Source organism: Chenopodium album, chromosome 23 (genome assembly GCF_948465745.1).
Source record: "Chenopodium album chromosome 23, dcCheAlbu1.1, whole genome shotgun sequence".
Taxonomy (NCBI): domain Eukaryota; kingdom Viridiplantae; phylum Streptophyta; class Magnoliopsida; order Caryophyllales; family Amaranthaceae; genus Chenopodium; species Chenopodium album.
In genome coordinates this window covers 1,565,721-1,578,188 of record NC_137856.1, presented here as the reverse complement: position 1 = coordinate 1,578,188, position 12,468 = coordinate 1,565,721, and the positions used below count along the sequence as shown (strand labels likewise).

General features: G+C 35.8%; 2 protein-coding genes across 2 annotated transcripts; one reads left to right on the top strand and one right to left on the bottom strand.

Annotated features, from left to right (window-relative positions):
• The first annotated feature begins 4,694 nt into the window (after nt 1–4,694).
• LOC145609228 (F-box protein At1g30790-like) lies at nt 4,695–8,326 on the top strand. The gene is made up of 3 exons (XM_081664766.1): nt 4,695–4,839; nt 5,302–7,387; nt 7,522–8,326. Exon 2 carries the CDS (start codon nt 5,358–5,360, stop codon nt 6,594–6,596), a length of 1,239 nt encoding a protein of 412 aa, XP_081520892.1. The 5' UTR covers nt 4,695–4,839; nt 5,302–5,357; the 3' UTR covers nt 6,597–7,387; nt 7,522–8,326.
• Nucleotides 8,181–11,918, bottom strand: LOC145609227 (endo-1,4-beta-xylanase 5-like). The gene is made up of 7 exons (XM_081664765.1): nt 11,619–11,918; nt 11,376–11,422; nt 11,031–11,253; nt 10,058–10,224; nt 9,834–9,932; nt 8,857–9,672; nt 8,181–8,588 (listed from the first exon to the last, which is right to left on the bottom strand). The coding sequence occupies exons 1-7, from the start codon at nt 11,680–11,682 to the stop codon at nt 8,199–8,201; spliced, it is 1,806 nt and encodes a 601-aa protein (XP_081520891.1). The 5' UTR covers nt 11,683–11,918; the 3' UTR covers nt 8,181–8,198.
• Between the last annotated feature and the right edge of the window lie 550 nt (nt 11,919–12,468).

Here is a 12,468-nt window from a genome sequence, read left to right as displayed (position 1 = left end):
CTCGCGCCCGACCGGGCTGGCCACCGCCCGACCAGGCCAATTCGCGAACCGTGATATAGGAGATCACGCGCCCAATCGGGCAGTGGCTGCCTTACCGGGCGAGCACAGTGAAACCTAGAAACTCTTCTCGCGCCTTGTAGGGCAGAGATAACTAGATCCGGGCAGCAAAGCTCGACCTTTCCTTCTTTGTTCTCGCGCCCGGTAGGGCGGTGGTGGCCTTGACTGGACGGCTGACCTTTAACCTGAATCTGACGTGCACGAAGCCGGCGTCCACCGCCCTAACCGGCCAGCAAACCTTCTTCGTCTAAAACAGAGGTTCGTCCTCTAAACTGAGTTCAGTTTTCTTTTTACCAAGAAAACTTTAATTCCTTTTACCAATGTCATTTGCTCTAATTTCTTATTTAATTAATAATTACAACACCTTAACCTAAGTAAATTAATTAAATAACATGAAATTAGTCTACCATTCTCTAAATTATTCAACAATTCTTTTAATCTTTCTTATACTTTGTCGTAAAAATCAAACATTAAATACATTTACTTAAGTTAATTTATACTAAAGCTTTACAAATATTATTGCCGCTCTACATAAAATTTCTAGATCTGTCCTTAAGACTATAATGAAAATAATGAGTTAAGTTCAAGAAGTCCAGATAATAAATTAATAATCCATGAAATATGTGCTGAATAAATGACTTCATCAACAAGGGCTGCACGGTTAATCTTTTTGATTGATTACTTAGTTTGTCAATCTATTTTGCCAAGTCATGAGACTCCATAAGTGGAATATGAATTAGCTATTACTCATTCCACATAGGGATGGCAATGGATCCGGATCTGTGGATCAATATCCGTTTTTCACGGATATGGTTCTTCAAAACCTGGACCCGGCAAATTTGGGTCGGATTCGAATCCTATGGGAAAAAACGGATCTGAATACGGGCCTTAGCGTGATACCCTGATCCAGATCCGTTTAGCTGTTTTTTGTAATAGTTTTAAAAATAGTTAGATAAAGTTAATTAGTAATAATCAATTCTTAAAACAAAAGTTAAATTAAAACTTTTTTTTTTACTAATCTGGTGATAACACGTGTAAATTAAACTAAATAAAAAATTCACCTAATCAATTGGCTACAGGTAGGGGTGTTAAAAAATATCTGGTGATCCAAAAATTCGAGGATCTGATTTGAAATTTCGTATATCCGATCCAATATTAAGGTTTCGGATATTTCAGAACGGATAACAGAAATTTTGTCTATAGTTTTAATAATAGACAAAACACATCTACTTGCTATTTGCGAGTATTGCAACATGTCTACAATTCAAATTTCCAAATTTAGTGATTAATTTTGGGAACACATGCATCATTCTTATCAAGCAGAACATTCACAAACTGTGCTGATTTATCTTCGGTAACCTTGAGCTTCAACTTAGTACAAGAATTTGATTCAGGGTGCCTTATAGTAACTTCATAATCCCCAAGAAGCAACACTACTTCTTCAGAAAACCCATGTCCATTGGTTGAAATCTTCAATGGTTCAAGCTCCACAATTCCTCGATCAGCTTATCAATTACATCTCCGGTTGGTGTGGTCTGAAAGTCTTGATCAATGTCAATCAAACACATTTTGCACTCTTTGCTGAACGGCGAAGTAGGCCATATCACAATTCCTTTGACAGCAGGGTGTGAGTATCCCTCCCTCAAAACTTCCTCATACTCTGCCTGCTTTTAACAATTTTCAACAAATGAACTGTCATGTAACTATATATATAATCTGATGTGTGTCATATTGCTTGACATATTAATATCATGAGATATTGAGATGATGCACTCTGCCACTCTTTCGCGCTATCAGTGAACATAAAGAATTCAAATGCATAGATTACATTTTCTCCTGATCTCATTAAGCACAAATTCTAATTTTAAATTTTATGGCATCGATGTCCCACACCTTGTTGTTGTTGAACGAACTAGCTAGGAAACTAGCTGCGGATTTGACACAATTAAACTTAATTGTGATGCTCTTGGGTTGGAAGGCTCAATGGTTGGGTTGGAAGGCTCCAGAGGCTCTTCTTTTTGCAGCTACAAGGAGGGTCTGAGGCTTTTGTGAGCCGATTATTGCACAAGGGAAAGCTGTAGTTTTGGCACCAAAGTTAGCAAGAAAATATGAGATCAACAAGGTTGTTAACGACTCTGATAACTTTCTCTTGTGACAACGAGGCTTAACCAGGCAGCAATTCACTTAACGTATAAGATATTCATTATTCCTTTCGGAGTAGAACTAGTACGAGTTAATCATTGTCTGTGTGAGATTAACTTGTATGTTTTGATAGACTCTTTGTCCTTTTCTTAATATAATTCTCCTGTTATAAAAAAAAACTATTCATTAGTTATATTATTTAATTATTGGTACCTTTTCATCAATGTTTCATTTTCTATATGTAGATCGTAGATGTTGTTCTCACTTCTGAAGTGTTGATTTTTTAATTACACTCATATAGTAGTGGGTACTAATCTAGTTTGTTCACAGGTTTCTTATACATGTATGTGGTTGCCGCTGTAAATGCTTGGAAGCATTCTGATTTTTTGGGTTAGATTAGAATTATATATGTTCTTAATGGTCTTCACAACATATACACTTGATAATGTATGTAGTACGATAAAAACAGCGAAAGAATTATGTGAGTCTAGCAGATCATAAGTATATGATAGAAGATGCGACATCAAAAAATTCTTGGAATTTAAAGTAGTGGACAGTAAGAATGTAATGACAGTAATGAGTCAAGTTCAATAAGTCAAGATAATAATCCATAAAATATATGCAGAATATATGACTTTATCAGCAAGGGATGCCCGGTCAATCTTTTTTATTGAATTAACTTGTCAATCTATTTTGCCAAGTCATGAGACTCCATACGTTGATATGAATTAGCTGTTACTCATTCCACAATCCACATGTACCCAACATCCATCAATTCAATTTCATGACGACGTTTTGTTAAGCTTGTTTATGTAATACAACATCATCGAGTGGTACCAATTGGCTGTTGATTTGGGACTACACTTGGTGGGAGAACTCGTGTAGTCGTGTTCGTTCGATCACTCGCAACAATAAGAATTTACGAAGTATAATATAATTACAGAGTCAGTTAATGAAGTTTCTCCAAAACCTCAATCCTCAACTCTCAAGAATTTAGATTTTTCTTTTTTTAGCTATAACCTCCCATTAAATGACTTCCATCATTTTTTTAATAACTTCCACCTTTCCTATTATTTTTTTTAGGCGTATATACACTATTTTCAGTGCAGCCAACCGCACGGTGCGGCAGGGTGTCACATTAGTAACCCCTAGAGTAACCCCCTAAAGTGACCCCTCTAGTAACCCCACGTAAGTAACCCATCTAGTAATCTTTCAAGTAACCCCTCTACCATAAGTAACCCCCCAAGTAACCCCTCAAGTAACCCCTGACCGGACCTAGTAATCCCTGACCAAGTAACCCTGATCGGACCTAGTAACCCTAAGTAACCCCTAATCCTACACCACCTCAAAGCCTTAAACTCTACCACAGCACCACCACCACTTCCCGTACCCACTGCTCCACGCCACCAGCTGCAGCACCAGATCCACCCAACCTAACACTAACCTAACCGAAACCCACACCCAAAACCCACCCTTACCACCAGCAACCACTCTGCTGCCACGAAATTCGAACCCAAAACCACCCTAACCACCACGCCACCACCAACTACGCCCAGCAACCCACACCTAGCCCTGATACGTATCCAACCTAACATTGACCAAACTCGAACCTACACCCAAAACCAACCCAACCCAGCCTAACCACCACACGCAGCAACAAACCCAAATCCAACCAACCCTAACCAGGCCACCACGCGCAACAACAAACCCAAATCCAACCCACCCTAACCACCACGCGCAACAACAAACCAAAATCCAACCAAAACACAAACTAAACCGAAAAAAAAAAAATCAAATCTAACAAATACCTTAAATATTAACAATGGCTTAAATTTCACTTCAAATAGGCTAAAAAGGCCAAATTCGACCATGAAATCATTAGATCTAGAGTTTTCATGGCTGAAGTTAGCCTTAAAAACCTCTACGTTGTTTTTCGACGATGGAGTACGAAGAGGTTCACGACGACCACGAGCTAAGTAGGAAGAAGTCAACGGCGATTAGGGTTGGAGAAGGAGGTCGACGACGATCTGGGTTGGAGCATGAAGTCGTGCTTCAAGGATGAGAAAATAGAGGAGAGGAGAGAAAAGAGAGAAGAGAGAGAAAAAAATTTTAAAAAGTTTTTGTGGCTGGCCGTACTGTGCGTCCAGCCGCATATAAAACTTTTTTTTTTGAGGAAACGTTAGTGCGTTACTACCTCCGTTACAGGTTATGTGCAACGATTTGACATAAAATAGAGAAGGAAAATGTCTAATCGTTGCACATAACCTGTAACAAAGGTAGTATTATTAATCCAGGTTCAAAGCAACTTTCCCTTCAAAAAAAAGGTTCAAAGCAACTTTGTCCAAAAGAACATACGAAAAACCTCACAAGGATAAGGTTCAAAGCCGCATATAAACCTTTGTGAAAATGTGTTGTGGTTAATTTATTTACCTTTTCACCACCTTATTTACGGAATTACATTGACTCATTGAGTGGAATAGACAACTTATTTCATTTTGACACAATTGAGCATTTTCTCTCTTTCTCTCTCTTCAAATTCTCTTTGTCTCTCCTCAAATTCACTTAATCTCCATTGCAGTTGTTGTGACAATTTCAAGTGGATTTGTGATTTCAATTTCATAAAAGCACCAAAATTTGCAGGTACTTTCGAATATCACTGTGCATGTAATTTTATTGATGGTTTTCAATTTGCCTTAATTTGATTCGTTTGTTTTTCTAAAATTTGCTATTTGTGGGTATATATATGTTTATCGTATAGTCGTATTTGGTTATTTAGGATTCTTTCGATGATCTGAATTTTGGTATCGAACAATACTGACGATTGATAAATTGTGTCTTTTTTTTTTTTTTGAATTGATGAATTGTGTCTTGTTATTGCATCAATTTGATGTTTGTAATTGCTAGTAATCGTAAAATTTTCGCATCGAAATGAATAGTTGTTGTTTGCTATTGGAAAAGTTGATGCTTTTTTTTTTTTTAGGTGATTTAATGGTTTACTCGTATCAAATCATCTTTTTGTTATTGAATAGCTGTGATGATAAACTCAATTGTTTTGAGGCTGAAGAATTTCTTATGTATAATTTGGTTTTAACTTTTAATTAGGTTTGGAGAGAGATATAAATTGAAATTTTGGCTGAAATTTTAAAAGTTGTAGTCAAATGAATGCCGGGGAAACAAACTACATTCTTCTTCCAAATGATTTGCTAGGGTGTATCTTTTCAAGGCTGCCTGTAAAAGACTTGTTGCGATTAAGATGCGTCTGCAGGTCATGGTGTGCCCTCATTGACGATTTTAGCTTCATTTTGACACACCACCGTGCTCAGTATGCAATCCACAAAGCAGATGGCGATGTGCCACTCCTCATTTGGTATCATGATTTATTACGTGGAGATCGGTGCTATCTTTTATCTAAACACCAAGGGGGTGACGTTCTTTTGAATTTGATATCAGATGTTGAACGTGATAGAAATTCTGTTCTTACTGTTGATCCAAATGTAATAGTGAAAGCTCTTTGTAGAGGCACTGCAAATGGCATTATTTGCTTCGATATTATATTGTTTCATAAAGAACGGAGTGGCTATGATCTCTATGAATACCGTCTTGGCTTGTGCAATCCAGCCACAAGAGATTTTAAGATTGTTGCATATCCAAAAGCCCCAGATCAACGGTTCCCCCAAGGCGGTCATGTTGTTCGTGGCTTCATGTACGATGCTATGTCTAACGATTTCAAGATTTTGGCAACATCTTGTATTGTGTGTGACCCTGACTCATACATAAGTTTGGCTTATGATATTTACTCACTGAGCACCAACTCATGGAAGAGGCTTAGTAATCAGCCAATTTACTCGGGTGCTCGTGGCCCTGGCCTTGTTATTGTCTCACCTTCGACCATGGATGCGTTTGTAAATGGTGTTTATTATTTGATTGCCTCCTTGTCTACTGGAGACGGAACCAAGGAATGGATTCTTTCATTTCATCTAAGTACCGAGACATTTAAGTTATCTGATGCACCGCAAGGGGTTGTTCAGCCCTATGTGCATTTATATAGGGGGTTCAAATGGGAAATTGGTCTGTACAAAGAATTCCTTGCACTATATGTTACCCAGAATCTCGAGCAAGTGGGTAGCGTTGAAATCTGGGTAGTTACTGAATTTGACAATTTGGGAGCTCCAATAGCATGGCAGTGCTTGTTTGTAACTTCACCTATTCATGTACAATATGGTCCATATGCCGTTGGATCACGGCTGGATGGTGATCTCCTGGTCGAAATGGCTGATACGCTGTGGGTTTATGATCCCAGAACAAGCCAGTTTCGAGATTTGAGTGTAAAAGTTGGTAACTGCTTTAGTTATGTAAAGAGTCTATTCCCTCTGTCAAGGAGAGTGATCAGGAGTTAATAATGTATCATCTCATCATGTTCTGGATTATGTATGGATTTGCTTCAAATTGTGGTTTGGATGGTCTCGCATATTATAAGTATTCCCTATTGTATTAATTATTAAACATCCTATTACTTAGTTTTGCAGATAAAACTTTTGCCTAATTAGTTGAAGTATGTGGCAATGTCAGTTAAAAAGACATCCTATTTGCTTTATAAGTATCAAGTATGTATCAGTTTAAGACAAAACAAATTTGCTTTATAAGTTTTTTGAAGAAAGTTTTTTAATGTTTTCATATTTTAATTAATAATGTTATAGTGTTGTATTATTTTAAATCATGTGGAATAGAATTGGTCCGAGCAACTGATGCATGTAATCTCATTTGCCACGGTCTATTGGGTCTAAGTGATCCATCTATTATGGCAGAGGCTAGAGTTCCTTTGGCAAGAGGGGGATGATCATCAATATATTGGTCGAGCACTGTGATTTCAGAGGATGTAGATTCTGCAAAGCATGCATTAGATTACAAATCCTTGAGAAATCTACTTCAGGATTCTGAAAGAAAGTACTCTTGCAAGTTTGCGATCAGAAATAGAGGCCTTGAAGCACTCTAAGGAAATGATTGAGGAACAATTTGAAATTTACAAGATGGGAAATGAAGATCTGAATTTGAAGCTTTTGGCAGTCAATTCTAGAATGGATGAATCCCACCAAAAGGTTGCATCCTTACAGGAAGAGATGAAGAATAAGGAGAATCATTGTGAAGAGTTGGAGGCAAAATGCCACAATTTGCAGGTCCAACTAAAGAGGTATACTTAACTGTCTTTGTCACATTTGCACTTGGCAGAACTCTGGTAGACTTTTGCAATCGTGTTGATTAATTTGAATTATCTTGAGCTGCTAAAACTAACTGTTGTTTGAATTACTAATTTGTTGATATCAGGGCGCAAAAGGCGGATACCATGAAACATCTCGATCAAGGCGAAAAGCAACTTAGAAATGTAAGTAATATATATTCCTTTCATCTACATGTACATACAAAACTGAAATAGAAGGTGTTAGCAAAATAAATGCCTGCATATCTATACTCCAATGGGAAGACAACATGTATAGCTTTGTTCTTCACCTTGAAACATTTATTTTCTAATAAAGTCAAAATGTGTCCATATATTTTAGGTTCAATTTTCAAATTTTAATCTTGGTTAAGTAATTGGGTATTAGTCATATCAATTAAAATTATACACGTCATATACTTTACTAACCCATCAGTGTAAGATTTACTTTAGCATGATAATGTAAGACCAATTTTTTTGGTGCAAATAATTTAAGACCAATTTCATTATAGGTTCCCGTCAAAAAAAAAAAAAAAAAAAAAAAAAAAAAAAAAAATCATTATAGGTGACTATCGGGTTCCACATCAGAACAATTTGAGTACAATTGGGTCAATTATAGGCAAGACTCGTTTGGGTTCAAATATTCTCGGTTCTAGTACTAAGAATGTGGACCGGATACATGCAAGTTGTTTTATGCAATATGTGGCTATAGTTTTAATAATAGATAAAACACATCTACTTGCTATTTGCGAGTGTTGCAACATGTCTACAATTCAAATTTCCAAATTTAGTTATTAATATTGGGAACACATGCATCATTCTTGTCAAGCAGAACATTCACAAACTGTGCTGATTTATCTTCAGTAACCTTGAGCTTCAACTTAGTACAAGAATTTGATTCAGGATGCCTTATAGTAACTTCATAATCCCCAAGAAGCAACACTACTTCTTCAGAAAATCCATGTCCATTGGTTGAAATCTTCAATGGTTTCGAGCTCCACAATTCCTCAATCAGCTTATCAATTACATCTCCGGTTGGTGTGGTCTTAAAGTCTTGATCAATGTCAATCAAACACATCTTGCACTCCTTGCTGAACGGCGAAGTAGGCCATATCACAATTCCTTTGACAGCAGGGTGTGAGTATCCCTCCCTCAAAACTTCCTCTAGATACTCTGCCTGCTTTTAACAATTTTCAACAAATGAACTGTCATGTTACTATATATAATCTGATGTGTGTCATATTGCTTGACATATTAATATCATGAGATATTGAGATGATGCACTCTGCCACTCTTTCGCGCTATCAGTGAACATAAAGAATTCAAATGCATAGATTACATTTTTTTCCTGATCTCATTAAGCACATATTCTGAGTTTTAAGAAGTACTTAGCTTGTATATGAATATGTGTTTAATAGACTTGTAACAAGAGTCAGTGATAGTACCTGGTTCGCGCCTTTATCAACAAAGACTTCAGTAAGCCAAATAGGGAATCCCATTGAAGCTAAGTAGTCTATTCCTGCTCTCATGTAAGCAAAATTAGGCTGACCAGGAGCAAACCGCGATTCTAACCCTATTCCCATAGGCAACATCTTATTACCACTACTCCTTTCCTTGTAATATGAAACAATCCTTTTCAACTTTCTAGCATATTTTGCAGGCATTGACTCTTCATCTTCACTATCCTCTATCGTGCTATAATCATTCATGAACAAAATCGGCTTTTGATCAAGCTCATAAGTTCTAGCATAAATCTCTGCTGAAGCATTTTTACCAAGTTTATTCTCATAGAACCTAAAATGCAAGTTCTCATTCATAACATCCCAATGAATCAATCTTTCTTTATACCTCAAAACAACCGATTTCAGCCTCTTTTCAACTAGTTTTTCCAACTTCTTTGAGCTGATATTGAGATTTAACCAAGTGGGTTGGTACTTTGGATCATCCCAAAAGATGTTGTGACCTCGAACATCAATGTTGTTCTGCTCACAAAATTGTAGCATCGTGTCAGGAATGGTATAGTTTTCATTTCTTCGCGTCTTTTCTTCAGTGAAATACCATTTCATTTCGTTCCCAAAAGCAGTGACTGAGAATCTTGAGGCAATAAACCAATCTCGGTACTTTGTACTATTTAGGACGTTCAAGTTCATTTCACATCCAACTGGAAATCCTGCCTTAGTTTGCTTCAGTGTAATTTTTGCTCCTCTTACTGCTACATTCTTTTTGTTTGTCACTTGAAATTTCACCTTACGCTTTCTCACCTACATGAACAATTTTACGATACCAAATCCAAGTTATTATTACAAGGGTGGAACTAATCAAAGCCTCAGCTCGTTCTCTTTACCAGAGTTTAACTAAAAACAGATTATTAAGACTGTAAACATCCAATATAATACAACTTCAAAGATGTTTGCCTTTTTACCTTTGCAATGGTTGATTCTTGGTGCAATCTCCATTGCTTCTTAGTAAACGGTTGTAACGATACATTATCAACCCAGACTTCAACACATGTGTTATTAGTCTGCATATACAATTGTTAGAAACTTGCATAATACAGAGTTATAAAGCATAAAAATAGGTCCATTTCTCAAAATTACACAATAATTATCTCTCCTAAGAAAAACATTTTTTACAACAGACATTTACCTCAAATGTTAAATCAACCGGGCCAGTAAAATTTGCAATGATGCCACCTTTAAGCATGCTCCAGCATCCTTGCTCGGCTATGCCAGTACCGCCATGGAGATATTTACCACAAGGGCTTCTAAATTTAACAGCTACAATTTCACTGCCTTCGCTTATTTGTATCCATGCTGCCAAATTTCAGGCTGATTATAATTTTATCAAAAAATTTATGATCTAAGTCTTCTTATAAAGAGATGAATGAATTATATTACATGAAACTAGTGGCATGTCATTTGTAAACTAACAAGTAAGATGTACAAAATCTGTGATGGCTGGATTAATTTCGATCAATTGCTTGATTTGTAGCTAATAAGTATTATATGATCTAGTTTAGCTAGTGATGTCTTGGTGGTTATGATTTGAGACGGACAATGAAGGTTTAAAGGAAATTCGTGACTTAAGTGAACAAATGTTCATAGACTACCAACTGAGAGATTATGTAACACTTCTATGTATCAAGAAAATAAAGATAATAAAGCATAAGATTGACTGATTGAGAAAAATGTAACAGGCTTAAAAAGAACAAACCACTAAAGGAAACAATTATAATCTTCAAAAGAATACAAAATAACAACCAACTAGCTAGCTAAGAGACTAAAAGTCCTTGCATTTTTGTCGATTCAATGCATGTACCATACTTGTTAAGAGACAAAGGGAGGAAGCAGGGAAATATGGAGGAGAAAGACAACGACAAAGACGAGTATAGTAGGGCTGTAGAATATACTCTCAAAGAATTTTAATCAACGCTCCATAAACGAACATTTAAGCCTTTGGAAACAACAATTTACTGTACTACGAGTTGGTCTCACCCAATACTTTTGTGCCGGACCAACAACATATGATTCCTATTTAGTTATAATAACAAAGTTTTAACTTGCTTAATCATATCTCTTTAACTATGGATTCCTAAGAAAATGAAGTCAGTTCATGTTACCTGAAAATGCATAAAGTTTTCCACTCTCAATCAAAACCCTCTGAGAAAGGCCATCAGATGGATGTGTCCTGTTAATAGCCGCGATGAATTTGTTCCCACTTTTTGTTACCCTTTCTTGGATCTTCCCTGGTCGGAAAACAGTCCATTTTTCGATACCATCATCGAATTCTGGATTTTGTATGATCCCTCCACCATATTGAACTTTCCAAGCTTCCTCCAAACACTTCAAAACAACATACAAAAATGAACTAAAATTCTTGTATTAGAACAACCTAGGATATTAATTAAAACTCGATTGTAAGAGCCGGATTTTCTGTAACTGTCTACATTTCAATGAATTAGTACCTCTGTAGTTGCTGAATAATCATACTTCAAAGCTTGTATGATAACCCCTGCATCAATTAAAAAGTCGAAAATTTAGTAAAAGACAACAATACTATAATACAATTGACAATAAGGTTCGTCTATAATTCTGTATGGATTAATACATTTGTAATTCAACAATGAAAAACTCACTAATAATTATATATATTAGACCAATGAGTACAAAATAATCGAAAATTACACGAGGCGAATCCTAGACATTACCATTATTGTAGGGGAAGAGGAGCAGAAAGAATGCATGCCATAACAAGAAAGTAATAATCTTCATTTCATTTTTAGGGAGAATCCAAAACAATTTAAGATGTTAAATTCAATCTAGCAATTGCATACTCTTAAAATTTAAGAGGATATGATTTTTGTATCTTAGTATATACAAAAATATAAATTATGGTTTACAGCAAGTGAAGTGAATTTTGAGTTAAATAACAAAAGACAACACCAAAGTATGACCTACACAAGAAAATTTTATAAACTTTTAGCAAAAATAGTTAAATCATGTGACTAAAAAAGATATGACAGCTTAAATATGTAGTCATCTTACTATATCAAATTATATAAATTGCACAGAAAATGAAAATAATAAATATAGAAAGAAAGAAAAAACAAAACAATATCAGAACATGCATCTGGCTAAACAGGATCAGTGTACAAAATTTGTGAAGGCCAGACTAATTAATTTCGATCAATTGCTTGATTTGTTGTTAATCAGTACTATATGGGATATATGTAATAGTAATTTTTTGAGATAATCACGCAAAAGGAATTGATAGTATACAACTTACATACAAAATTATGCAACATTTGGATTATGGAGTACATATATGATGCCGAAATGTGATTAGCTAATGATGTCTTAGTGTTTGAGTTAAGACGGAAAACTGAGATATAGCAAAAATTCACTAAAGTATGATGTTCATAAACTACCAATTGAGAGATTGTAATGTTCATAATAAACTATCAACTGAGAGATTATATAACACTTCTATATATCAAGAATGTAACTGATAGAGTATAAAACATATTCCTGGGCCTCAACCATAAGGCCCAAAAATAT